General features: G+C 47.9%; 3 protein-coding genes and 1 long non-coding RNA gene across 4 annotated transcripts in view; 2 read left to right on the forward strand and 2 right to left on the reverse strand.

The window, feature by feature from the left end:
* The window catches only part of LOC309351640 (zinc finger and SCAN domain-containing protein 23-like), a gene marked incomplete at its 5' end in the record, with an annotated part of 31,425 nt that extends 25,226 nt beyond the window's left edge, over positions 1 to 6,199 (forward strand). The window contains 2 exons of the mRNA XM_081879428.1: positions 5,278 to 5,359; positions 6,153 to 6,199. Of these exons, the coding sequence (XP_081735554.1) occupies positions 5,278 to 5,359; positions 6,153 to 6,169 (99 nt within the window). The 3' untranslated portion in view covers positions 6,170 to 6,199. The remainder of the gene's footprint in view (positions 1 to 5,277; positions 5,360 to 6,152) is intronic.
* A 2,673-nt stretch (positions 6,200 to 8,872) lies between these two features.
* Positions 8,873 to 12,142, forward strand: LOC309351801 (uncharacterized protein). The gene has a single exon (XM_081879770.1). The coding sequence runs from the start codon at positions 9,018 to 9,020 to the stop codon at positions 11,340 to 11,342; it is 2,325 nt and encodes a 774-aa protein (XP_081735896.1). The 5' UTR covers positions 8,873 to 9,017; the 3' UTR covers positions 11,343 to 12,142.
* A 4,714-nt stretch (positions 12,143 to 16,856) lies between these two features.
* LOC309352052 overlaps positions 16,857 to 27,941 on the reverse strand; it is a 45,020-nt gene continuing 33,935 nt past the window's right edge. The window contains exon 2 of the long non-coding RNA XR_014161065.1: positions 16,857 to 17,275. This is a non-coding gene — a long non-coding RNA (uncharacterized lncRNA). The remainder of the gene's footprint in view (positions 17,276 to 27,941) is intronic.
* On the reverse strand, positions 21,844 to 27,663 carry LOC309351618 (uncharacterized protein; the record flags this gene model as incomplete). Its single annotated transcript, XM_081879406.1, has 4 exons — positions 27,439 to 27,663; positions 26,385 to 26,562; positions 24,775 to 24,913; positions 21,844 to 23,709 (listed from the first exon to the last, which is right to left on the reverse strand). The coding sequence occupies exon 4, from the start codon at positions 23,584 to 23,586 to the stop codon at positions 21,844 to 21,846; it is 1,743 nt and encodes a 580-aa protein (XP_081735532.1). The 5' UTR covers positions 23,587 to 23,709; positions 24,775 to 24,913; positions 26,385 to 26,562; positions 27,439 to 27,663.

Here is a 27,941-nt window from a genome sequence, read left to right on the forward strand (position 1 = left end):
CACTGGAAAGGGCGGATTTCTTGACTCCAGAATCCATCATCGCAGACCCGTTTCATTCAGGCATAGAGATCTGCTCTTTGGACGAGTCTGCTTGGATCATGGGGATCACCAATGGATCATAACTGGATCATCCATGATATACCCATCTCACGGGGGGGGGGGGGCTCAGGAAGAATCTCCTGCCACGTGACTCGGGGAGTCTGGAGGCTGACGGGGGTCAGACAGGGCTGCTGTTTTGCTCTCCTTACTATTTCAGCTCAGGTTTTCCTGGCAGAAGTTACATTTCATCCAGAAATGGGTGCATTCATTGAGGAAACGGGGCTAAGCGAAAACATCCGTTGCACAGAGGCAAACGTGTATACTTTGTAACCACCCAGTGAGTTGTGTTGCAAAGGCCATTTGCAGAAAGGCTCCAGTTGTATCACCTGTGGCTACATGCTGGAATTTTGGTCTTTTTGCGGAAATGTGTCTCTGTAAATGCACTTATCCCCGTGCATTTATAATGGCATGACATTAAATCCCATGAAATCCACAAGCACCAAAACCATAAGCCCACATAGGAGTCCAAAAGCAACCCTTTATCTCTGTGTTGTTGGCAATTAAAAGCTGGATGTCCAACGACAACAACATGTACAACAAGAACAACAAGAACAAGAACATTGTCTCTGGGCAGCTTCCAAAATAATAGAAGAAAACATGACCCAACATGAAATATTAAACGCTTCCCGATACGGAGCTGCTTTCAGGCGTCTATGGAGGTTTGTCTCCTTGACATCTGGTGGGAGGGCGTTCCACAGGGCAGTCATGACAACCGAAAAGGCCCCCTGTAACCTCACTTCTCACAATGAGGGACCTGCCAGAAGACCCTCGGAGCTGGACCTCAGTGCCCGGGCTGAACGATGGGGGTGGAGACGCTCCTCCCCTTCTACTGGGCTGAGACCATTTGGGGCTTTCAAGGTCAGCGGACTGGGAGCCAGTGAAGATTTCTTAGGACCCGTGTTCAGGGGCCAGCTTTTAGGGGGCCGTTCAGCTGCTTTCCAAAACTGGATGTATCCCTTGCCGGAAGTAATCCATAAACCTCTCCTGCTCCGCCTTCTCGGGATGCCATTGGTGCGCGATGCTCCGGCTCTCGGGAGAGGGAGAGGCGTGAGTTGGGTGCGCTCGGCTTGCCAAGGGTTAAACGGAAACGAGCTAGATTCCTAGACAGGAAAGTAAGACGGGGGGGGGGGCAGGGTCCTCCAGAGCGAAAGCCCAACCCCCCCCCCTTTCCTGCAAGAAGTCGGGCGTGTGGGGGTCCCGTTGGTTCGGCTCTGCAGAGGCTGCCTCGGGGGGGGGGCGCCTGCTGGGATCCGGTGAGTGTCCTCTCTCCCAGGATAGGGCCCATGGGGAGAGCGGGGGTCCCAGGGCTGCATGGCGAGGGGGGGGCAAGTCAGGGTGGGGAGGGTCTCAGGAGGGCGGCAGCTCTGCTCTTCCTTTGCATGGATGCGCTGCTGGCCCCTTGGGTCTAGGAGTGGGGAAATGCATGCAGAGAAACCCCATTCAGATGTATGGATCAGTCCCCTTGTATAACAAAATAAAAAAATTCCTTCCAGTAGCACCTTAAAGACCAGCTAAGTTAGTTCTAGGTATGAGCTTTCGTGTGCATGCACACTTCTTCAGATACGTATAACAGAGTTTGTAGGTGGATGGAAACGTTCGGACATTCGGTACCTAAAACCTCACTTGTGCAAGGAAGGAAGACGGAGGGCAGAGAAGCTCCTTAGAAGCTCTGTTTGCCCCCTGTTGCATGAATTGATGTATAGGTTGGGGGGGGGTTGCCCCTCCAGCAGATCTCATGCATAGAATCATAGAATCCTAGAGTTGGAAGAGACCACAAGGGCCATCGAGTCCAACCCCCTGCCAAGCAGGAAACACCATCAGAGCACTCCTGACATATGGTTGTCAAGCCTCTGCTTAAAGACCTCCAAAGAAGGAGACTCCACCACACTCCTTGGCAGCAAATTCCACTGTCGAACAGCTCTCACTGTCAGGAAGTTCTTCCTAATGTTTAGGTGGAATCTTCTTTCTTGTAGTTTGGAACCATTGCTCCGTGTCTGCTTCTCTGGAGCAGCAGAAAACAACCTTTCTCCCTCCTCTATGTGACATCCTTTTATATATTGGAACATGGCTATCATATCACCCCTTAACCTCCTCTTCTCCAGGCTAAACATGCCCAGCTCCCTTAGCCGTTCCTCATAAGGCATCGTTTCCAGGCCTTTGACCATTTTGGTTGCCCTCCTCTGGACACGTTCCAGTTTGTCAGTGTCCTTCTTGAACTGTGGTGCCCAGAACTGGACACAGTACTCCAGGTGAGGTCTGACCAGAGCAGAATACAGTGGCACTATTACTTCCCTTGATCTAGATGCAATACTCCTATTGATGCAGCCCAGAATTGCATTGGCTTTTTTAGCTGCCGCGTCACACTGTTGGCTCATGTCAAGTTTGTGGTCAACCAAGACTCCTAGATCCTTTTCACATGTACTGCTCTCAAGCCAGGTGTCACCCATCTTGTATTTGTGCCTCTCATTTTTTTTGCCCAAGTGCAATACTTTACATTTCTCCCTGTTAAAATTCATCTTGTTTGTTTTGGCCCAGTTCTCTAATCTGTCAAGGTCGTTTTGAAGTGTGATCCTGTCCTCTGGGGTGTTAGCCACCCCTCCCAGTTTGGTGTCATCTGCAAATTTGATCAGGATGCCCTTGAGTCCATCATCCAAGTCGTTGATAAAGATGTTGAATAAGACCGGGCCCAAGACAGAACCCTGTGGCACCCCACTAGTCACTCTTCTCCAGGATGAAGAGGAACCATTGATGAGCACCCTTTGGGTTCGGTCAGTCAGCCAGTTACAAATCCACTGAGTGGTAGCATAGTCAAGACCGCATTTTACCAGCTTCTTTACAAGAATATCATGGGGCACATGCACATGCAGCCCACTACCAAAATCAGCATAATCACTTTTGTGACTTGTGTGATTTGTCCCCACAAAACACTTCATCACAGTTTCTTCCTCTCTATTCAAAGGGCCTCTGCTGCACAATACCAAATGTAAGAATTCACTGAAAAATGTCTCTATGTACTGGCTCACTGGGAAAACTTCAGAAATCCACATAGACATGTGAGCTCAGCTACTCAGCAGCCCCTCTGCCTGAGTGATAATCCCTGGCATCCTGATACCTGAGTACCAGACAGGTAGCCATTGCAGAAATACCAAACTCAGATGAAGACAAAAGGGTGTGATTCACTTGGCTGGGAAAAGTAAGTATCTGTTTTGTTTCACTTGATGGGTGTTTGGTGGAGGGCAGGGGGAACCATGGGGCAGGGTCCAGGATGCTCAGATTCCTGCCACCAGACCTCCCCTTTCATGATGTAACCGTGATGTATGAGTGATGTAGTTGGGGAGGGCATAACATGGGGCTTAAAGGTAAAGGGTAAAGGGACCCCTGACTGTTAGGTCCAGTTGCGGACGACTTTGGGGTTGCAGCACTCATCTCGCTTTATTGGCAGCCAACATTTGTCTGCAGACAGTTTCCGGGTCATGTGGCCAGCATGACTAAGCCACTTCTGGCGAACCAGAGCAGCGCATGGAAACGCCATTTACCTTCTCACCACAGCAGTACCTATTTATCTACTTGCACTTGACATGCTTTTGAACTGCTGGGTTGGCAGGAGCAGGGACCAAGCAACGGGAGCTCACTTCCAATCGGCAAGCCCTAGGCTCTGTGGTTTATTAGCGCCACCCACTAATAAAAGTTTGGGTTCTCTTTTGTGTGGGGCTTCCATCTTGTTCCACCTGGGGGCAGGTGGGAGTCCTGTGGCGACAGTCTTCAATCAAGACCAAGCCTACTGGCTGCTGTTTTGCTCTGGTATCCCTGGCTGGTGTCCTTCTTTTTTGTCCAAAGGAGCCCTCAGATTTCACAGAGGAGGAGGCCGATCCGTGGAGGAGGAGGAGGAGAGGGCGATGGGGGGCTTCTCTGCTCTGTCTCCCCCATAGGAGGCTGTCATGAGACAAAGATTCTTGAGAGCAGGAGCAGTAAGGTCTACATCTTTCAATCCTGCTGGCTGTTAACGGTTAACAGCCAATTGCTGCGTCACTGTGACTCAGGATTCATCTCGAGTGATGACTCAGTCTCCCTATAAAAGTAGCCAGTCTCTCTGTGGGCCTCAGTAGCTGAGTAGAGTGGCTTTGTGTTGTTGCTGTGAATGTGTAGCTGAGGCGGACAGAGTGGCTCCAGGACTCCTGTGAATCAGTAACTAAGACTGTGCCTCTGTGAAGAGTCAAATTCCTTGACTGAAAACTCTGAAAGGCAGGAGCAACCAGGCTGATTCATCTCTCAGAAAGACCAGCAGTTCCCTGCACATTTTGCATGGTCACTTTCCCTCAAGGAGGGCTGGAGATTTACTTCTCCTTCTCCTTTTTGAAGAAACCTCAGGGTCTGGGTTGTGGTGCAGTCCAGAGCTGGCTCTTCCAAGACTCATACATACTTCCTCACAGAACATTTTCCTCCTCCAGGCAATATGTCAGTTTTGTAACAGAACGATGTATTTGCTTTGTAGAATTTGCAAGGACCTGTAATTCGGACAGACAGAGCTTGGCAGAAGATCAAGGGGTTCCTTCATGTCTCTTGGAGGCTTCCTGAGAGCACAGATGGATGAGAAAAACTCAGCTGGCCCTGAAGCAGGAAGAGGCCATGCCATCAGAACTGGGAGCAGTGGGGGATTCTGGGGGGAAACTGTGCAGAAGATCCTGGGTGAGGAGGACACTCTCCGCTCAGAGGTGCAGAGCCAGCAGTTCAGGCAGTTCTGCTTCCAGGAGACCAAAGGACCTCGAGAGGTTTGCAGCCGACTCTACAACCTTTACCATCAATGGCTGAAGCCAGAAAGGCACACGAAAGCTGAGATGCTGGACCTGGTGATCTTGGAGCAGTTCCTGGCTGTCCTTCCTCCGGAGATGGAGAGTTGGGTGAGGGAATGCGGAGCAGAGACCAGTTCTCAGGTGGTAGCCCTGGCTGAAGGTTTCCTCCTGAGTCAGGCAGAGGAGAGGAAGCAGGCAGAGCAACAGGTGAGAGAGACTTTCCTCTGGATACTCCAAAGGGGCTCCAAACATGAGTGAGAGTATTCTCCATCCTTTTTTGAAAAGCAGCCATTGAATATTATCAGATTGCCCTTCAGTTTTTGCCTCTGTCATTCCTTTTCTAACCCTTCATCATATTCTCTGTTTTGAATCTTCACTGCTATTTCAGAAACAGGATCTGTTTGCAGAAGTGGGCCCAGATTCTTCTGAGACCAAAAGGACTCCGCTGGACACCAGAGAGAGGCTGCTGGGTAAGGAAGGAGTCCGTTCTCCATTTGGTCCCTTCCTGTGGATATCAAAACGAATCTATGGGTTCTTTTCCTTTTTTGGGGGGGGGAGACACTTGGGGCCAAGAGCACCAAGGAGGGAGATGTATTTTTTAACCCAACTAAATTATGAAATGGGTCTAAATGTCCAGATGCAGTCAGAAGGTGAGACTTTCTGGAGAGCGGCTGCACTTCCCACTTACCTCTGTCTCTTACAGGTGACCAGGTGATGCCAGCAAGACCTCCTCTTCCATCTATTCCTGGTGGGGAAGGAGAAGCAATGGCTGTGGAAGCAGCTCAGGTAGAGGGAGGGAGCCCTGTGGGGAAGGGGGCTGAGGGGTGGGGCAGCCAGGGTGCCTCTGGCCCCCAAGGAATCTCTCTCCTCCTCTTGCCGTCTGTCCAAGCTTCTCTGAAGGCATCTTTGTCAAGGGCAACCTGGACAGAAGCCAAGAGGCTGGGAATGCCGTTCGAGAAGCTTAATGTGCTGAGAATAGGGAACAGCCACCTTGCCTTAACTCACCTTCTGAAGGTCAATAAGATCATTCATAAGTCAATGTCATTTTACTTGTAGAGTTATCATTGAATGCTATGATAGGCTTCTAAGCAGTTTATCAAGCCTCAAAAATAGTTCCCAGGATTCACCTATCTTGTCGCATCAGTTGCACAATGGGGTTTCCCCACCTTCTCCTCCCCCCTTTTAATGAGCAGAAAGAAACAGCCAATGTGTAGCAGACCACCTTAGTGCTGTCTAAAGAGGACCTTTTCCTTTCTCTCTTAGGGTCCAGTGTGCTTTGAAGATGTTGCTGTTCATTTCACAGACGAGGAATGGGCGTTGCTGGATCCAGACCAGAGAGCTCTGCATAAGGAAGTCATGGAGGAGAATCGTGGGATCGTGGCCTCTCTCAGTAAGGCTCCCTTGTGGATCATAACCTCTCTTTGGAAATTCCACGCATCTCTCTCTGTGATAAGCCTCCCTGGTTTTGATGGAGCTCTACAGGGCCACTTGCAGCACCTGGGATTCTAATACCCTCCAAACTCACCTTAAATGAAGGGCTATCAGCATGTTTTGACCTTGGACATGATCAAGCCAACATAGACATTGCTGAGAATGAAGTGGGAACATGCTGGGAATTTGAGGTCAGGAGAACACATCTTTGTTGACACTGTCCTGCCTTGTATTGCCCAAAATCTTCCTGACATGGAGCATGTGGAAGGCATTGAGGGGTTGTTTCTGATGGTTGTAATTGTCCACAATTCACTTCACAAACAGCTTGCTGTTGGCATTGAAGAGTTAGCAACACATTTGCCTTGCCAATACACTTGTCCAGGTCAGCAGCGATGAAGAGGTTGTAGGTTATGGTAGAACCTCCTAGGGAGACAAAATCATCCACCACCTCCAGTGTCTGAAACTCCCATAAGTGCATTTTGCAACAGGGAATGTCATAGACACAAGCAGTTTCTGAGCTCTGTGCACAGTATTGCGCCTAAGATTTCAGATTAAAACTGCAGAGTGGAAGGAAAGGAGGACCTTTTTCTGGCTCCCCACTTCCAGCTACTCTCTGAAGGCCAAAGGAGAGACCTGTCAAGGTGGTGTCTGCTCTTCGCAATAAACACCCTCTGCTCACTCAGAGAGATATTTACAGTTCTTTATTTACATATGTACAAACAGCTACAGTTCAAAATCATGCATCGGAATGCGACGAGTCAGATTCGGGGAGTGGCTTCCTTCGGCTCCTTCTCCAACACAGCAGACGTGGGAATCTCACGAGATGTTTTTGATCCCTGGGTTTTAACTTTCTCCTCGCCTGTGCCGAGGGCACCGCTTCCCCTTCTGTTCCTGAACTCCCTGGTTGGTGGCAGGGCTCTCCAGCATCGCAGAGCCCTGACACCGCTTGACTGCTCTCCGCCTTCTCCTCCCCTACTTCGTCCACCATTTCCCTGTTTTCCCCGTCTGACTGTCCCTGCTCTGATACTCCCCCTTCCCTTGACCCAAGGGCGTTCCCTGTCTGTCCCGGGACATCACCCCCCACTAAGCCCCCCCATCTGTCTCGCCTTTGTTGTCTTCTGAGGATCTGAAACCTACAAGTGGTGATATACCCGTGGGTGCGTGCATTGCCTTATTGTAGGCGAACTCTGCCAGGCTCAATTTCTCTACCCTTGCTGGTAGTTCACATCGCATGTCACGTGTTGTTGCAAGGTAGCGTTTGCCCTCTCTGCCTGTCCATTTGTCTGAGGATGTCTAGCTGAGGTGAAACTTATTTCTACCTGTAACAACTCCATCAACATCCTCTAAAAACACTAAGTAAACTGACTTCCACGATCTGTGACCAGCCTTGAAGGCATGTCGTGCGAAATGAAAACAATGTCTACAAACAACCTTGCTGTTTCTTGAGCGGAAGGTACAGTGGTACCTCCGGTTACATACGCTTCAGGTTACAGACTCTGCTAACCCAGAAATATTACCTCAGGTTAAGAACTTTATTTCAGGATGAGAACAAAAAACGTGTGGCGGCAGCAGGAGGCCCCATTAGCTAAAGTGGTGCTTCCAGTTAAGAACAGTTTCAGGTTAAGAACAGACCTCCAGAACGAATTAAATTGTTAACCCGAGGTACCACTGTATTTTAGTGCAAGGTACAAAAAGAGCCGTTTTGCTTAGCACATCTACTACCACCTAAATGACCGGGGTTTTTTGTGTGATGCTGGTAGGTCAGTAATAAAATCCATGGCTATCACTTCCCACGGTTTGTTAGGGGTGGGTAAGGGTTGCAACAACCTGGCAGGTGCTGTCCTTTCCCCTTTTGCCCTCTGGTAGACTTCGCAGCCTTTAACGTACTCCTCTACCTCCTCCTCTATTTTGGGCAACCGGAATTCCTTGGTAAATAAGTACATAGTCTTGTTCTGACCAAAATGCCCTGCAGTCAGGCTGCCATGATGCTGTCTAAGAATTTTGGCCCGCAGTTCTTCCTTCGGCACATACAGCACCCCCTTGTAATAGAGCAATCCCTCCCTTTCCTCAAAACTTATCTCTCTGTTCTCGCCTTGCCTGTCTGTCCCGTGAGAAGACCTTCTTAAAAAATCAGGGGGGTGGGCAGGGGAAGGACTAGACCATGTGAAAAATGAACATATTATTGTAGCTGCTCTTCATTCCTTTTCAGCTTTGTATTTTTGTCATAAGAGAGTGCACCTAGACATTCCATTTTTGAGCCCATAACCTAGGTTTAAGGTCCTCTTTATGTCCAACTGTCCTATCTCTGTTTCTAACACTGACCACCTCTAGTGTGTGGTCAGCAGTGTTGATGCATGGAATTCTTCCTCTATCACAAGGGTTAGAGATCAATATTCAATACAGTGGCACTCCATTTCTTCCTGCAGCTCTAATCCATTTCTTCATTGCAGGTGGTGATGATTTGGAAACTGAGAACGAGGACGCCCATGACAGAATCCACACAGTGGAGAAGTCATTGCCACTCTTGGAGTGTGGAGAGAGCTTCAGTCACAGCTCCCATTTGACTACCCACCAAAGAAATGCTATTGGGAAGAAACCCTCTCAGTTCTCTGAATGGGGGAAAACTTTCTGTTGGAATGAAAGCCTCACTTCACAAGAAATAATTCCCACAGGGGAAGACCCACTGAAATACCTGGAATGTGGAAAGAGCTTCAGTACGAGTGCACATCTCATTTCCATCAAATAATTCATACAGGCAATAAACCCTATCAGTGCTTGGAATGTAGGAAAAGCTTTAATACAAGCAAAACCTTCCGTATACACCAGAGAATTCACAGGGGGGAGAAGCCATTTGAATGCCGAGAGTGTGGAAAGAGCTTCAGTCAGAGCACCCATCTCACAGCCCATCAAATAATTCATACAGGTGAGAAACCCTATCAGTGCTCGGAATGTGGGCGGAGCTTCAATCACAGGGCAAATCTCACGGTCCATCAAAGGATTCATAGTGGTGAGAAACCCTATCAGTGCTCAGAATGTGGGAAGAGTTTCACTGTGAGCTCCCATCTCATTTCCCACCAAAGAATTCATACCGGGGAGAAACCATATCAATGCGTGAATTGTGGAAAGGGCTTCACCCAGAAGCAAAGTCTCACTTCCCACCAAAGAATTCACAGTGGTGAAAAACCTTATCAATGCATGGAATGTGGGAAGAGCTTCAGTCGGAAGCAAAATCTCACCTCCCATCAAAGAATTCACAGTGGTGAGAAACCCTATCAGTGCTTGGAATGTGGAAAGAGATTCTCCCAGAGAGCCAATCTCAGTTCCCACCAAAGAATTCACACAGGTGAAAAACCCTATAAGTGCTTGGAATGTGGAAAGAACTTCAGTCTCAGGGCCCATCTCACTACCCATCAAAGCATTCATACCAGGAAGAAACCCTATCGATGCTTGGATTGTGGAAAGAGTTTCCTACAGAGAGCCATTCTCACTTCTCACCAAAGAATTCACACAGGGGAGAAACCATATCAGTGCTTGGAATGTGGGAAGAGCTTCACTGTGAGCGCTAGACTTACTTCCCACCAAAAAATTCATATTGGGGAGAAACCCTATCAATGCGTGAATCGTGGAAAGAGCTTCACCCAGAAGCAAAGTCTCACTTCCCACCAAAGAATTCACAGTGGTGAGAAACCATATCAATGCTTAGAATGTGGAAAGAGTTTCTGCCAGAGAGCCAATCTCACTTCTCACCAAAGAATTCACACAGGGGAGAAACCATATCAGTGCTTGGAATGTGGGAAGAGCTTCAGTCTGAAGCAAAGTCTTACTTCCCACCAAAGAATTCACAGTGGTGAGAAACCCTATCAGTGCTTGGAATGTGGGAAGAGCTTCAGTCTGAAGCAAAGTCTCACTTCCCACCAAAGCATTCATACCGGGGAGAAACTCTATCGATGTTTGGATTGTGGAAAGAGTTTCTGCCAGAGAGCCGATCTCACTTCCCACCAAAGAATTCACACAGGAGAGAAACCATATCAGTGCTTGGAATGTGGAAAGAATTTCCGCCAGAAAGTCAACCTCACTTCCCACCAAAGAATCCACACAGGGCAGAAACCCTATCAGTGCTTGGAATGTGGGAAGAGTTTCCGCCAGAAAGTCAACCTCACTTCCCATCAAAGAATTCACACAGGGGAGAAACCCTATCAGTGCTTGGAATGTGGGAAGAGTTTCCGCCAGAAAGTCAACCTCACTTCCCATCAAAGAATTCACACAGGAGAGAAACCCTATCAGTGCTTGGAATGTGGGAAGAGTTTCCGCCAGAAAGTCAACCTCAGTTCCCACCAAAGAATCCACACAGGGGAGAAACCCTATAAATGCTTGGAATGTGGAAAGAGCTTCAGTCATAAGGAAAGTCTCCCTTCCCATCAAAGAATTCACAGTGGTGAGAAACCTTATCAGTGCTTGGAATGTGGAAAGGGCTTTGGTAAGAGGACCAAGCTCATGGCCCATCGACGAACTCACAGTGGTGAGAAACCCTATCAATGCTTGGATTGTGGAAAGAGTTTCAGCCAAAGGGCCAATCTAACTTGCCATGAAAGAATTCACACAGGGGAGAAACCATATAACTGCTTGGAATGTGGGAAGAGCTTCAATCAGAAGCAAAGCCTCACTTCCCACCAAAGAATTCACACAGGGGAGAAACCATATCAGTGCTTGGAATGTGGGAAGAGCTTTGGTAAGAGGACCAACCTCATGGCCCATCAAAGAATCCACACTGGGGAAAAACCCTATCAGTGCTTGGAATGTGGGAAGAGCTTCACCCGGAAAGACAACCTCACTTCCCACCAAAGAATTCACAGTGGTGAGAAACCCTATCAGTGCTTGGAATGTGGAAAGAGCTTCAGTAAGAGGACTAAGCTCATGGCCCATCAAAGAGTTCATACAGGGGAGAATCATAGAATTTTAGACCTGCAGGAGACTTTTGGGTCGTCTAGTCCACTGCAGGACTCTCAACTAAAGCTTCCATGACATATTGCCTTCAAACTTCTCCTAACAAACCTCCAAGGAAGGAGAATCCACAACCTTCCAAAGGCGTCTCTAATTTGAAGCCATTGGTTTGTGTCCCAGCCTCCAGAGCCGGTGAAAAGAAGCTGGTTCAATCTTCCACCTGACAGCCCTTCCTGTTCCTCAGAAGGCTTGGTTTCCCAACGCTTAATTGTCTTGCTCACCCCCCTCTGCACACCTTCCAGCTTGTCAAAATCCTTCTTAAGCTGGGGCACCCAGAACTGGACACAGGACTCCAGGTGTGGTCTGAACAAGGCAGAAGAAAGTGGGGCTGTTACTTTTCTTGATCTGGACACTTGACCTCTTTGGACGCAGCCTAGAATAACAGCCTATTTCGCTGATGTTGACTCATGTTAGTCTTGTGGTCCACTAAGACCCCAGGTCTTTTCCATATGTACTACTGACAAGCCTGGTATGTCCCATCTTATATTTGTGCACCTGATTCGTCTTGCCTAAGAGCAGAATCTTACCTTTCTTCTTAGCGAAATTTATTGGATGCCTTTATATACCACCTGTTTCTTCAAGAAGCTCAGTGTGGTCTTAAGTCGTTCTCCCCCCATCGTTTAATCCTGACAACAACCCTGTGAGGTAGGTTGGGCTGTGAAGCCATCACCCAGCAAGCTGCATGGCTGAGTGGAGATTGGAACACGGGTCTCCCAGGTCCTAGTCCAAAACTCTTAAGCACTGCACCCCACTGGCTCTCGAATAAGACTCTTGGAAAGTGCATGCATGCGCATTTACCGAAAGTTTCAGTGCAATGTCTTGGTTTTGTATTTCATATAAAATCATAGAATCATAGAGTTGGAAGAGACCACAAGGGCCATCGAGTCCAACCCCCTGCCAAGCAGGAAACACCACCAGAGCACTCCTGACATATGGTTGTCAAGCCTCTGCTTAAAGACCTCCAAAGAAGGAGACTCCACCACACTCCTTGGCAGCAAATTCCACTGTCGAACAGCTCTTACTGTCAGGAAGTTCTTCCTAATGTTTAGGTGGAATCTTCTTTCTTGTAGTTTGGAACCATTGCTCCATGTCTGCTCTCAAGCCAGGTGTCACCCATCTTGTATTTGTGCCTCTCATTTTTTTTGCCCAAGTGCAATACTTTACATTTCTCCCTATTAAAATTCATCTTGTTTGATTTGGCCCAGTTCTCTAATCTGTCAAGGTCGTTTTGAAGTGTGATCCTGTCCTCTGGGGTGTTAGCCACCCCTCCCAGTTTGGTGTTGTCAGGGACGCAGCGAGAGCGCAGGGAGGGGAGGAGATGGAGAGCGAGGGGGAGCAATCCGAGGGCAGCGTAGGAGAAGATGACAGTAGCCCGAGAGATTCCATGAGCCTCTCCAGCGAATCGGAAGATTCACAGAAGGGGGCGCCGGTGGCCAGGGCAAGGGGGGCCCCAAGGGGGACACCCCAGAAGCAAGGGGCCAGCGGGGACTCCCAGAGCAGCAGTTGGAAATCAGGACCAGCTTCCCCACCAGAGCGTAGTGGGGGGGAGGAGTCCCAGGTATCAGGGCCAGTGTATTCACCACCAGCGAGAGAAGATGAGTCAGGGTTGGCCACGCCTCCATTGGAGAGCGAGGGAACGGTCAAGAGGAAGGTTGCCGGCTGGGCGCGCACGCCAAGTTCAAATGTACAGGCGAGCGGCACAGCAGGTAGCCCGGATAGGGAACCAGGTCCTAAAGCCCGCCGGAAGGAGGGGCAAGAATCAGGGGGGTCAGCGTCAGAAGAGTCCAGAAAGGGCAAGACCCCAGCGGACAAGCGGACCCAGAGGAGGAAAGAGCAGAGGAAGAGGTGGAGCAAGGATAGAGTCTTAAACTGGTGTGGAAGGGGAGGAGAGTCAGACGGAACTTCGCCGGTCTAGGCTTTAAGACGTAGAGTTGCACGCTGCGGCTTTGAAATGGAAACTGAACTTCAATAAAGACTTTTGTACATAACTACAGCCGGGCGCTGGTCCTTTGTGAGCTGGGACCTAGGGGCGGCTCTGACAGGTGTCATCTGCAAATTTGATCAGGATGCCCTTGAGTCCATCATCCAAGTCGTTGATAAAGATGTTGAATAAGACCGGGCCCAAGACAGAACCCTGTGGCACCCCACTAGTCACTCTTCTCCAGGATGAAGAGGAACCATTGATGAGCACCCTTTGGGTTCGGTCAGTCAGCCAGTTACAAATCCACTGAGTGGTAGCATAGTCAAGTCTGCATTTTACCAGCTTCTTTACAAGAATATCATGGGGCACCTTGTCAAATGCCTTGCTGAAATCAAGGTAGGCTACATCCACTGCGTTCCCTTCATCTACCAGGCTTGTAATTCTGTCAAAAAACGAGATCAGGTTAGTCTGACATGACTTATTTTTCAGAAATCCATGCTGACTATTGGTGATCACAGCATTCCTTTCTAGGTACTCACAGACTGTTTGCTTAATGATCTGCTCCAGAATCTTCCCTGGTATTGATGTCAGACTGACTGGGCGGTAATTATTTGGGTCCTCTCTTTCCCCCTTTTTGAAAATAGGGACAACATTTGCCCTCCTCCAGTCTGCCGGGACTTCGCCTGTTCTCCAGGAATTCTCGAAGATGACTGCCAGTGGTTCTGAGATCACATCTGCCAGTTCTTTTAATACTCTTGGATGCAGCTCATCTGGCCCTGGAGACTTGAATACATCTAAACTAGCCAAGTATTCTTGTACTATCTCCTTAGTTATTCTGGGCTGTGTTTCCTCTGCTGAATCATTTGCTCCAAATTGTTTTCTTTATCGGAGAAGACTGAGGCAAAGAAGGCATTGAGGAGTTCAGCCCTTTCTGTGTCCCCTGTTTGCATTTCACCATCTTCTCCTCTGAGTGACCCCACTGTTTCTTTGTTCTTCCTTTTGCTACGAACATACCCATAAAAGCCTTTTTTGTTGCTTTTAACCTCTCTAGCAAGCCTGAGTTCATTCTGTGCTTTAGCTTTTCTGACTTTGTGTCTACACGTGCTGGCTATTTGTTTGAATTCCTCTTTGGTGGTTTCCCCCCTTTTCCATTTTTTGTACACATCCTTTTTTAATCTTAACTCAGTTAAAAGTTCTTTAGATAGCCACCCTGGCTTCTTTAGGCACCTTCCATGTTTCCGTCTCATTGGTATTGCCTGAAGTTGTGCTTTTACTATCTCCCTCTTAACAAACTCCCAGCCATCATGAACTCCCTTTCCTTTTAGTATTACTGTCCATGGGATCTCACCCAGCACTTCCCTAAGTTTTATGAAGTCGGTTTTCTTAAAACTTAAAGTTTCTTAAAATTCTTTCTTTCTTAAAACTAAAAGTTTCTTAAAATAAAGTTTCTTAAAAGTTTCTTAAAATTTAAAGTTTTATACGCATGTATCAATGACATTAATATAATAATGGTAATTACAGTAGAAGAGTAAATTTTAGGAAATGCTAGATGGTGATAGGGGTAGTTTGGAATGCTGGGATTGAGCAATTGAACTGAACAATTTCCACATAAATCACAAGATCAAAAATATAAAAACAAAACACCAACAGCAGCAACCACCGGGGAAAAAAACCCCAAATTCAAGAGTCTGTTCAGCAGCCTCAGCTTTTGCAGCTGGAGTCAATCCAGGCTCTGTCCTCCCAGGCTAGGTGGAAAAGGTCTCTAAGGAGAGAGCCCGTCTTCTGGGACTTGCAGCCAAGATGGTTGGCTGCAACCATTGGAGGGTGGAATGGAATGGGACAGTGGTGGCAATTGTGGAGCAGGGTTGGTTAGACCTGTAGTAGAGAAACAGCATTATAATCCCCGTTGTTGCAGCTGTAGTAAAGTTTCAAAAGAAAAAGAAAAGAAATGAGAACATTTGAAACCACATCTTTATGTCTATTTTTTAAATAAATCAGTTTAATGAATCGATGCACACTTCCTCCTTTGTTATGTTTGGGGTGAAGTGTTGAAGAGTCCTCTGTGGTGGCAACAGGAATAAAGCGGAGTTTGGCAGAAGATCCATCTCCTAGCCGTGCACCTTGAATGAAACGGGAAGGTGGCCCAGGGATGGGTGGGCAGGGCCAGAGCCCCTCTGAGCAAAGGCGGTGGGGGCTCAACGTGGGGAGATAAACTAGAGGACACTCAGAGCATTCGAAGTGCTTCATAAAAACCAACTCTGCTGTCTTTACAACATCCCTATGAGGTGGACCTGTGATGTTGGTTTCTGCTTTCCTCACTGAGCAGCGAATGCATGTCACAAGACATTGTTTGCATTCCACAGTCTGAGTTACTATTGGGTTCCCACAGGAAAGGGAGACTGGATGTGACGTACACTGGTTTCCTGTTTTTCAGTGTTCTCTCGGTTTCTTTGTGAGTTGCTTCTCTGCTCTCACAGATGCAAGATGTATGATTGTATGCTTTCAGCATAGAATGTAAATAAAATTAGCATGTAGCACAATACCTGCTTATCCTTTCGTTGCGGGACTACGCTCTGCTTGGGCTCAAGATATGATGAGCTTGTACCAACTCCAGATGGGCTGGAGCTGAACAAAATCTCACGTAGCATTTCCCCATTAATGTGGGAAGTCGAAGAGAGGAGGAGAGCAGAGAGGGGCGTGAAGCAGAGACTCTGTCCCTCTGCCCTCCTGCAAATTGCACACACACAATGCGCTCTGATTTGCGCTGCTCATTCACATCTGTTTTAGGCCCCCAGGCATTTACTGAAATGGTCTAGGTGCTGATTTTTAAAGTCTTTATGTTGTTGTTTAGTCGTGTCCGCCTCTTCGTGACCCCTTGGACCAGAGCACGCCAGGCCCTCCTGTCTTCCACTGCCTCCCACAGTTTGGTCAAACTCATGCTGGTAGCTTCGAGAACACTGTCCAACCATCTCGTCCTCTGTCTCCTCCAGCATCACAATTCAAAAGCATCCATTCTTCGGCGATCAGCCTTCTTGATGGTCCAGCTCTCACTTCCATACATCACTACTGGGAAAACCATAGTTTGAACTATACAAGCCTTTGTTGGCAAGGTGAGGTCTCTGCTTTTTAAGATGCTGTCGAGGATTGTCAAGTATTTGATAGTTGTTGCTTTTTTATAGTTGACGGGATTTAAGAGGGGGCTGTGAGCTATGTATGCTGCCCTCATTCTGGATCAGAGGGAAGGAAGTTGCCCTGAAAAAGGAGCAGGCCAGCCTCTCCCAGCGGACAGGCAGAAGTCCAAAGTTTGGAGCAATGAATAATCTGGTTCAATACACTCCTTCGGATCCCTGGGAGTCCCTTTCACCAAGACACTTTTCTGGAAGGGGCATCTGGAGGCTGCAAAAATTAAAGCGCAGGAAGCTTGTGGGGCACTAATGAAATTCTGCCTCATGGTGGGTGGACACTTATTAGAAACTGTGCTGATAATTGGAAGCTGAGCTGAGGGAAGTCTTTGGGGGAGGGGAGGGTGGGTTTGAGGGGGGGAGGCGGTAAATAATGAATATGATATGTTTGGATATGTTGTTGAATTGCTAATAAAAATATTTTTTAAAAAATAAAAGTATATAAAATAGTTTACTCACATTCTGTTCACAGAAGGATCCCAGAAGGCAGACTTAGGTTACAAAATATATACACCTGGAATCTATTCCATAAGGAGAGAGTTCCTTTGTCCTCTCTTGAAGCCAAGAGAGCATCTCAGGCTAAGGAGATGTTGCTTCTTCGAGGAATGGAGTCAGAGAGAGAGATGGCTGCCTGCCCTGTGGTATGTTGTTACCTGCACAGGTGAGGTCACGCCCCCCTCTGGTCACATGTAGAGGAAGTTTGTCCCAGCCCAGGAGGAAACAGGATGTTCTGACTGGCTGGTCCAGACATCCCCTTTTTATGTCCACTCTAGGAATGTTGTATTTGACTGCTCTGTGTTTCACACCCCACAGTTCAAACAAAGAGAAATTGCAAGGAGCTCCAAAAAGAGCTCTCCAAACGGGCTGGATGGGCAGTAATTACAGTTCATTGTCAATGAGATCAAAGTGATGCATGCAAAAAACAACACCTCTTAATATCATGTACAGGCTCATGGGGTCTGAACTGGATTTCCCTGTGTGCTCTAGGAGACCAGGGGAGAGGGGAGCTGGTCGCAGCAGGAGTCGTCATCTCCCTGGATGGTTCAGCAGCCGGCCTCCTCTGGGTCTCCTGGCCCCCTCCGCTCCTCCCTCTGAGTCTCACCTGCCAGGTACTTCTCCCTTCCTTAAAATGCTGTTCAGTACTTCTTTCAAGGGTGCAATCAGGGTTTGATTTGGTTTTTTAATAATATTTTGCTGAAAATCCATCCGGTCCTGGGTTTTTTATTCTTTTATTACTCGTTGGATTTCGTCGTCTTCTATTGGCTCTGCCTCTCGGCCCTTTCACTTTGCACCAACCAATACTCAGCTTTACTTAAGAATACTTTAGCATTTATGTAGCACATTTAAAGCATTACAAAATATAACATATATTATCTCAGTAATCTAAACAACGGCCCTGCAAGGCTGTCCAGTGTTATAATCCCCATGGATACGAAGAGTTGAGGTTGCAGGAAGAGGAGTTTGACTCACATCTCTCACTTTAACTGCTACACTACATCAGTCCTTGCCCTCCAGATCCTGAAAACAGCTCTGTGAGTTGTCAGAGGACTGCCCCCCATCCTATTCTAAACAAGGCAGCATAGCCAGTAAGCACAGTAAGCAGTCAGCAACCATTGCCAGAGAGGTCTGTATGGGGAACGGTGGGCTGAGCATAACACACGGAGACAGCTCAGAGGCATCCCTGCTGGTCGCTCGCTCCAAGGGGAGGTGACATCCTACCCCAGGCTCTTTCTGTGGGAATGTTTAGGGAGGCAGGAGAGGATATATTCTTTTATGATATCCTTCCTAACTTGCATTGGCAAGTTCTATAATTTAGCAGAGTTGTTAAACAATCCCTCTTTCAAATTACACAGCAGTTAGCTAGTTGCAGGCTCGTCTGAGCCTCACTATTTAGGATTCCTGGTAAGATCCCTTTTTATATCCCTCCTAAAAGAATAGACACGACTATCTGATTAAAGTTAACATAAAACTAGTTGACTTACAATCATCCAGTTCACAATAAGATCCCTGAAGGCAGACTTAAGTTACATAACTCTATATATCGACATGAACTATCCCATAAGGGAAATAATCTCAAGTGACTGCAACTGAGCAGTCACTTCTTCCTAACTTGTAGGAGCACAAAAAGGAGAAGACGAAGAGCAGAACATGGAGGCCGTGTGCTCCTCTGTCCAAGAACAGGCCACACCTACATGAAGTGCCATGCAGAGGAAGTCTGTCCCAGCTCAGGAGGAACGAGCAAGTCTTCTCCTGAGTGAAGCAAGCATTCCCCAGCATGTGCGTTGTAGGAATGTTGCAATACAATTTTACACCCCACACCTTCACTACCCAATAATCATTTGCAAGCGTACTTCTTCCAAGGCTCAGTATTTAAGATTCTGAGCTTGAAAAACAAAACCCCTGAGATTGAAGCATCACCAGAGAAACTTCCTCATGTGCATCTCACAAAACATTCTCATCTCCAGTTGGGATCACCTGAGACCTCAGAAAGAAATCATTGTTTTGGGGGAGAGTGGCGTGGAACCATGCCTGAGTCAAAAGATTACAGAGCAAAGACAGCGCCCTATTCACGTTTCATACGAAGTTGGTTTGTTCCCATGAATTGTACCAGCGAGCTTCTTGACAGAATTTCACATCCCCTTATAAAGTCATGTCCAGCGATACCTTCATGCCCAAGCAGTCTCCTGTCTCAGATGCAAGCAATCCCCTTGGCCAGCTACCATTGGACATCCTGCACTTTGTTTTCTTTTGCAAACCTCCCAGCCTCAGCAGTTCAAATTCCAGCCTACACATGCACTTATGCACACACACTTGTCGGGAACATGTTCTCTTTCATCCAGACCAGATAACTGTCAGCATTTAAAGGTGTAGTAGAAAGATGATAGAGAACAGGATGGAAGATGTTTAAGATACACTTGGAGTGCCATCTCCCCCCCGTCTGCTCAGTCCGGTGCAGAATACACCCAGGGAAGTGGAGTCAGGGGTTGGTTAGGACTGCAACATTATTTATGCATTGGGATTCGGCTGCAGAACTGCAGAGTTTACTAAGCACACTTGCGGGGGGGGGGGGGGAAGTCTACACTAGCGTCCATCTGGCATACTTCTGGGCAAACATATGCAGGGTTTTATTGCAGGGTCTTCTGCAGTTTAGCCCTAAACTGAGGATGCCAAGAATTTTGGTTTGCTCCTTGGCGTATTGAGCTCCAAATTGCTGCTTGACTTCTCATGAAGCAAAGCTGCCACAAAGAACACTTGCCTCAAGGAACACGGAGCTCACGCCCACCTAACAATATGCTTGCCCTGACGAAGCTAGAAGGTGCTGGTCCCCCCCCCCAAAATATTAATTGGTTTTCTCTTGTAATTTTGTTGTTGTTTATTCATTTAGTCATGTCCGACTCTTTGTGGATCCATGGACCAGAGCACGCCAGGCTCTTATGATACATAAACATAAACACAGAAAAGAACATTACATTTAACACAACATAAAAACTGCCTCCCACAGTTCAGTCAAACTCATGCTGGTAGCTTCGAGAACACTGTCCCACCATCTCGTCCTCTGTTGTCCCCTTCTCCTTGTGCCCTCCATCTTTCCCAACATCAGGGTCTTTTCCAGGGAGTCTTCTCTTCTCATCAGGTGGCCAAAGTATTGGAGTCTCAGCTTCACGATCTGTCCTTCCAGTGAACACTCAAGATTTTTTTGGAAAATCAATAAAAATTATTTAAAATAAAATAAAATCCACACCCCAGGATATTTCCCCTATCACCTCTTTTCCACCTGAGCCTCACCCCCATACCTAAAACCCAGACATCCTGCAGTGTGCCAGGATTGTGACTCCTGCCCTCAGCAAACAAAATAGCTCCCCCCCCGATGCTTAGGTGCCCTGAGGGCTGTGCGGGACCCCCAATCCTTGAAATGAAAAAGGGAGGGGCTCAGAAAACCTGAAGGGAGCAGGCAGGGAGGGGGCTGCACAGGATCCAGAAGCTCCATCTCGCTGATTCCCCCCCCCCATGAAGTTCCTTTAAGACCCCACGTTGCAGGGGGCAGCCTCACCTGCAGCAAAACAAAATGCAGCTGCCCTGGCCGAGTGGAGCCAGGCTGGGGGGCACCGTGGGGACCCCATAAATGTGCCCCTAGAAGAAATGTGCCCCCTCTGTTGGAGGCAGCCCTCCTTCTGAAACACCAAGAGAGTAAACGGACAGTTCTCTGAATGGAGAGGAGCAGAAAGCGGAGTCCCCTCAAGATCAGTATTGGGATCTGTGGCTTTTCAACTTGTTCATAAATGAGCTAGACTTCGGAGGGAGCAGGGAGGGGGCAAAGTTTGCTGATGGCAGTAAATTGTCCCGGGGTTCATGAGTGAAGGTGGGTCCCCCAGGAGACTTCCCTGGTACCTGCAGCCCCTCCTTCCCCCTCTTGAAATTAGGCTTGGGGGGAAATCTCCCATTCAATTTCAGTATTCCAAGTTTTCTTCAGAACGCGCAGGGCAGGAGGCAGCGATGAAGTTCTGGTGAAGAAGCAGTGCTGGGAGATCATGCGGTGGGGGGGGGTGAGAGAGTTTGGTGCAAAAACCAAAGGTACTTTCATCTAAAATTATACTCACCATTGTGAGATGTTGCCTTCATTATTTCATTATTATAATGTTTTACATATAAACACCAGAACTTCACATATACCTCATGCTTTTAGGAATGATTTCCTGCTGAGTTCATTGCTCAGAGTGGACTCTGAGAGGAAGACGTCCCACACTCCATACATCTAAATGGGTTCTCCCAGGTGAGAGTCCCGGGATGTTCCTTGATCACTCTATTATAAATAAAGCACTTTTTGCAGTCTTTTCATTTAAACTGCTTCTCCCCTCTGAGTTTGTTGATGGTTTGAAGGGTTTCAACTCTTAAAGTTCTTTCTGTCCATAAGTCTGTGGATTTTGAACTTCCACTAAGAGTGAACCTCTATCTACTTTCCTGATATTTATATGGTTTGTCTTTTGTGTGAGTTTGTTGACAAAAATCAAGGGTTCCATTCTGACTGAAGCACCTTCCACAGTCCATACCTTTAAATACTTTCTCCCCTGTGTGTCTGCTGATGTTTTCTAAGATTTCTCTGATGTGTGTCTGCTGATGTTTTCTAATGGTTTCTCCCCTGTGTGAGTCTGTTGATGTTTCCTAAGACATCCACTATTACTAAAACTCTTTTCACACTCCATACATTGAAGTGGTTTCTCCCATGTGTGTGTCCGTTGATGTATTCTAAGCTTTCCATTATCACCAAAGGTCTTTCCGCACTTCATACATTTAAATAGTTTCTTACCTATGTGAGTCTGTTGATGTCTTCTCAGGTTTCCACTATAACTGAAGCTCTTTCCACACTCCACACATGTAAATGGTTTCACTCCTGTATGAGTCCGTGGATGTGATCTAAGGCTTATATTACAATGGAAACTCTTTCCACACTGTGAGTCTGTTGATGTTTTTTAAGTGTTCCACTATAACTGAAGCTCTTTCCACACTTCATGCATTTAAATGGTTTCTCCCCTGTGTGAATCTGTTGATGTTTTTTAAGGTAAGCATTCTGATTGAAGCTCTTTCCACATTCCATACATTTATATGGTTTCACCCCTGTGTGAGTCTGTTGATGTCTTCTAAGGCTTCCACTATTACTAAAACTCTTTTCACACTCCATACATTGAAATGGTTTCTCCCCGGTGTGTGTCCGTTGATGTGTTCTAAGGCTTGTATTACAACGGAAACTCTTTCCACACTCCATACATTTACATGGTTTTTCTCCTGTGTGAGTCCGTTGGTGTATATAGAGGTGTCCACTCTGACTGAAGCTCTTTCCACACTCGATACATTTAAATGGTTTCTCCCCTGTATGAGTCTGTTGATGTGATCTAAGGCTTGTATTACAACGGAAACTCTTTCCACACTCCAGACATGTAAATGGTTTCTCCCCTGTGTGAGTCTTTTGATGTTTTTTAAGTGTTCCACTCTGACTGAACTCTTTTCCACATTCCATACATTCATATGGTTTCTCCCCTGTGTGAGCCGGTTGATGTGATCTAAGGCTTCCACGATCACGAAAACACTTTCCACACTCCATACATTGAAATGGTTTCTCCCCTGTGTGGGCCCGTTGATGTGATCTAAGGCTTCCACTATCACGAAAACACCTTCCACACTCCATACATTTATATGGTTTCTCCCCTGTGTGAGTCCGTTGGTGTGATCTAAGCTCTCCACTCTGACTGAAGCTCTTTCCACACTCCATGCATGTAAATGGTTTCTCCCCTGTGTGAGTCCGCTGATGTCTTCTAAGGTTTCCACTATAACTGAAGCTCTTTCCACACTCCATGCATTTAAATGGTTTCTCCCCTGTGTGAGTCCGTTGATGTGATTTAAGGCTTGTATTAAAAAGGAAACTCTTTCCACACTCGATACATTTAAATGTTTTCTCCCCTATGTGAGTCCGTTGATGGTTCCTAAGGTTTCCATTATCACTAAAGCTCTTTCCACACTCAATGCATTTATATGGTTTCTCCCCTGTGTGATTCCGTTGATGGTTCCTAAGGCTTCCATTTTCACTAAAGCTCTTTCCACACTCCATGCATTTAAATGGTTTCTCCCCAGTGTGAGTCCGATGATGGTTCCTAAGGCTTCCACTATCACTAAAGCTCTTTTCACACTCCATACACTGAAACGGTTTCTCCCCTGTGTGAGTCCGTTGATGTTGTCTAAAGTGTCCACTCTGACTGAAGCTCTTTCCACAATCCATACATTTAAATGGTTTCTCCCCTGTATGAGTCCGTTGATGTTGTCTAAGGTGTCCACTATGACTGAATCTCTTTCCACACTCCATGCATTTAAATGGTTTCTCCCCTGTGTGAGTCTGCTGATGATTTCTAAGGTTTCCACTCTGATTGAAGCTCTTTCCACACTCCATGCATTTATATGGTTTCTCCCCTGTGTGAATCCGTTTGTGCAATTTAAGGTTTCCACTCTGACTGAAGTTCTTCCCACACTCCCTGCACTTAAAACATTTTCTCTCTGTGAGCGTCCGCTGGTGTGTTCTAAGTTTTGCATTGAAAGAGAAGCTCTTTCTGCACTCCATACTTTTAAATGGGTTCTTTATTTTTTGTGTTCGTTGATGTGAACTATGTGTGCTCATTCAGTGAAGCATATTCCACATTTCACACATTTTAATGGCTATTCCTAATGAAACAAAAGGTGCCCTGTCCCCTGCAATTCTGTCTTCTCCATCACCTTTTTCAGAGTGGGCAGAAAGGAAATCCTGTTTGAATTTTAAGAAAGAGAACACAGGGGAAAAAGGACACATCAACCGCCATTAGCACCTTCTCTTATTTCAACATCTCCCACATTCTCCCATGTCCTACCGATATTCCCAATTTTTAGGAAATGAAAATGCTATGATGCCACATGGTAGTAATGCATCAACAACCTTTCATAATCCTAACTCATCTTTAATAACACAGCATGACCTTGGAATACTGTTGTCCTGTGGGAAATCCTTTCAAATCAAGTGGTTTCCCCTGTTTCCACCTCTAGATCTTCATGAATCACCTGCAAAGTCTCACTGACCTCAGGAGACCCATATGGACCATTTTGGGAGGTCCAGGTCTACATCCTTTCCAGGGACTGTGGTCTGGGTCAGTCAGAGAACTAGTGACAAGGCTTGGTGCTTGGGGTCAGCTGAATGGGTGCTCAGGGAAGCTCCTGTGGAGATGGAGATGGACCTACATGCCTCGCATTGCATGGAGAGAGCAGGAGAAGCAGAAGGAAAGCAGCTGGCACATGGGAATCCCAGGCGGAAACACCCACCCCAATCGTTCTTTATAATGATGATGTGCTGCCTGATCCTGTGCTTGTCTTCTGATAGAGGACTATCCTAATCTGGCACTGAAAAGCAGTTACAGATAGGTAGCCGTGTTGGTCTGCCATAGTCAAAACAAAAAATTCCTTCCAGTAGCACCTTAAAGACCAACTAAGTTAGTTCTTGGTATGAGCTTTCGTGTGCATGCACACTTCTTCATATAGTGGAGGGTAGTGGGAGATGGTAGTAGGAGTACCCTTCTGAGAAAAACCCCACCCCACCCCCTCCCACGATATACAAGGGTCTGGTGACATCAGTGTCAGTGTATCTGAAGAAGTGTGCATGCAGACGAAAGCTTATACTCAGGACACGGTTACCTACCTGAATACTCAGGACACGGCTACCTACCTGCATCTAGATGTCATGGGGTGTTGGGGAGCGGTAGTACCTTTGGCGGGGGACATGTCCTGCACCTTCTGGGGTCATTTTTCCACCCTTGGTCCCCACCCTGCACTCAGTTCTCACCTGTGGCTTCCAGAAGCTGTCAGCATGCAACAGGGGTTCCAGCAACGGCTTCAACCGGCCGGCTAAACCAGGTGAGGACAGCTGATGGGTCTCAAATCCTTGGGGGGCTGGGGAATTCTGCTGCACCTGAAGTCAAGCCCTGGTGGATGGAGAGGAGGAGAACAACCGTGAATCCCACAGTCCAGAAGGCAGATTCTGCCCGTGCGGAAGAGGAGGAACGTGTAGGGCAGGTGGGGCACGTCCACCTGGAGGCTTGTTATCTAGTCCCAGGGTTACTCTGACGTTGAATTATATATAAATTGCAGCATTGAAATGCGCCTGCTCCCACTTCCTATTCTGATATTACTCTACTCTGTTTGTCTGTTTCTTACTTGAGTGCTGTTTTTGTATGCTAAGTCAGGGTTTTACTGTGAGTTACATTTTTGCTATTTTTTGGGTCCTGTCATGCTTATCTGTCTTCCGTAATAAATTTCTCAGCTGAATTATTTTTTTCTGCCTCTGAGTGTTTTTTCCTACTCTGCTAACTATACATTGATCATTATGGAGGAGCAAGATCTGCAACCTCTAGCCCTCAACAGCCTTAGCCCTGTGGACCTGAAGGAGCATCTTGACCCCCATCGCTCAGTCCGGACAGGGAGGTCCGCCTCCGAGGGTCTTCTGCTGGTTCCCTTGCTGTCAGAAGTGAAGTTTCAGGGAAACATGGAAGAGGGCCTCCTGCCCCATGGAATGCCCTCCCTTCCGAGGGCAAGGAAACAGGCAACCATCTGACATTTAGAAGACAGCTGTATCAGGAGGTTTTTAATGTTTCATGTTTTACTGTCTTGTATATGTACTGTAGGGACGCGGGTGGCATTGTGGGTTAAATCACAGAGCCTAGGGCTTGCCGATCAGAAGGTCAGTGGTTCGAATCCACATGACGGGGTGAGCTCCCGTTGCTCGGTCCCAGCTCCTGCCCACCTAGCAGTTCAAAAGCACGTCAAAGTGCAAGTAGATAAATAGGTATGGCTCCGGTGGGAAGGTAAACGGCATTTCCATGCGCTGCTCTGGTTCGCCAGAAGTGGCTTAGTCATGCTGGCCACATGACCCAGAAGCTGTACGCCGGCTCCCTCGGCCAATAAAGCGAGATGAGCGCCGCAACCCCAGAGTCAGCCACGACTGGACCTAATGGTCAGGGGTCCCTTTACCTTTACCTATATGTACTGTAAGCTGCCCAGAGCGGCTGGGGGAAAAGACGAATACTATAATGTCTAGAGTGGCACCTCGGGTTACAGGCGCTTCAGGTTACAGACTCTGCTAACCCAGAAATAGTACCTTTTGTTAAGAAATTTGCTTCAGGATGAGAACAGAAATCACGCGGCGGCAGCAGGAGGCCCCATTAGCTAAAGTGGTACCACTGGTTGGACCTCCAGAACGAATTCAGTTCTTAATCTGAGGTAACACTTTACTATTATTATTATCATGTGATTTTTTGTAGTTAATTTGGAATTTGTACTTCAATATTAGCTTACGAAATGTTATGGGTGGAGAAAATCACAGGGTTGCTGTAAACTATAATCCCACCCACAAATTCTCATTCACATACAGTTTGTAAATTTGGGGAGGTCACACACCTCACCTGTGCTAATACTGGCATTCTTTGGCCTGCACAGGCACACCCGGTGTGTAGAGCCTCCAGCCCCAGGCACTGCCTATCCAGAAAAGGGGTCCTTTGACTGGGAAGATTCATGCAGTCGCTGTCATCGGATGATGAAGGATTGTATCTCAGCTTGTCAGTCACTCTGACATTGCCTAGAAAGAATAAGAGGAACAGAAATGCTTTGGAGGTGCAACTTCTGTATCAGCCCTGAGAGCCATTCCATGGACTCTGCGCCCCTGTTTCTGATGACAGGTGTACATTATCCTCATCCTCAGTGGAAAAGACAATAAAGATGGAAGCCTGAGAGAGAGGAAGAGGTTTCTGGCTGCTTCCTGGGTGGGATTGCGGAAACCCAGAGCCGCTTCTGAGAAGGCCTCCCCCCTCCCCTCTTCCTCTGGGGATTTCCTTTCCTCTCCAGGGGACCAGTGGTTGGACTTGGCAGAAGCGCTGCGTCTGGACTGGGCAGGGGGTTATGGGGTGGGAAGAGGATGAAGATTGCAGGAAGGAAGGGGTGGGGGGACAGGACCCCCCACTTTCCAGGGATCCCTCTCTGGTCGCCTTGAAGGGGGGGCCCATTCCTGGGCGGGAGGGAGAAGCCAAGGCGGCCCCTCCGGAGAGTCCCCAAGGAAGCCACGAGGGAGACCCCCCCCAAGACTGGTCTTTCTCTCTCGCCCCCCCCCCGCCCAGTGCTGCCCTTCCCTGACCCCCTCCCTCTCCCATCCCGGAGTATCCCCTGCACCCAGAGGACCCCTTGGCTCACCCCTCGCCAGGCGCCCCCATCTCTCCGTCCCTATTCCCCCCCCCAGACGAGCAAGGGAGGGACAGGGGGGTCTCTATCCAGGCGCCTCCCGCACCCCTTAACCCTTTCTGGCCCGCTTCTCCGCGCCCCAGGGAGTCCTCGTGGGTGGGCGCCCCATCTCTGCCACTTCGCAGCCCGCGTGCCGGGATCCAGGCCCCACGGAAGGCGCTTGGGGGAGCTGGAGGGGTCTCTGGGTCCTTTTCTCCCCTCCCCCCCGTGACCCCTTTACCTCTTTCTCCTCGCTCCCGATTCTCCTTTCCTGCAACATCCACGGCGGGGGGGAATCCCCTGCCTCCTCCCTCCCCTTTCCGAAAGCCCCCCCCCCAGCTACGGGGCAGAGCAGCAATCCGGAGTGGAAGCTCCACGTCCGGGAGAAGCAGGCAGGGAGGGAGGTCGGCTCCCCCCCCCCACATTCCTGGAGCAGAAGCCGGATTGGAGGAGGAGGAGGAGGAGGAGGAGGATGAGCCATGTATTGGGGGCGGGATCTGGGATGGTGGGGGCGGGATGAGAGAAGGATGTGCCGGGAGGGGAGGGGAGGAATTGAGGGGGGATCAGGAGAGAGGGAGGGGCTGATCCCGACAATCCAACAGCGAAGTCACAAAATGAAAACAAAAAAATCCTTCCAGTAGCACCTTAAAGACGAACTAAGTTAGTTCTAGGTATGAGCTTTCGTGTGCATGCACACTTCTTCAGATACACTGAAACAGAAGTCACCAGACCCTTCTATATAGT

Source organism: Podarcis erhardii, assembly GCF_964252035.2.
Source record: "Podarcis erhardii genome assembly, chromosome: 10".
NCBI lineage: Eukaryota > Metazoa > Chordata > Lepidosauria > Squamata > Lacertidae > Podarcis > Podarcis erhardii.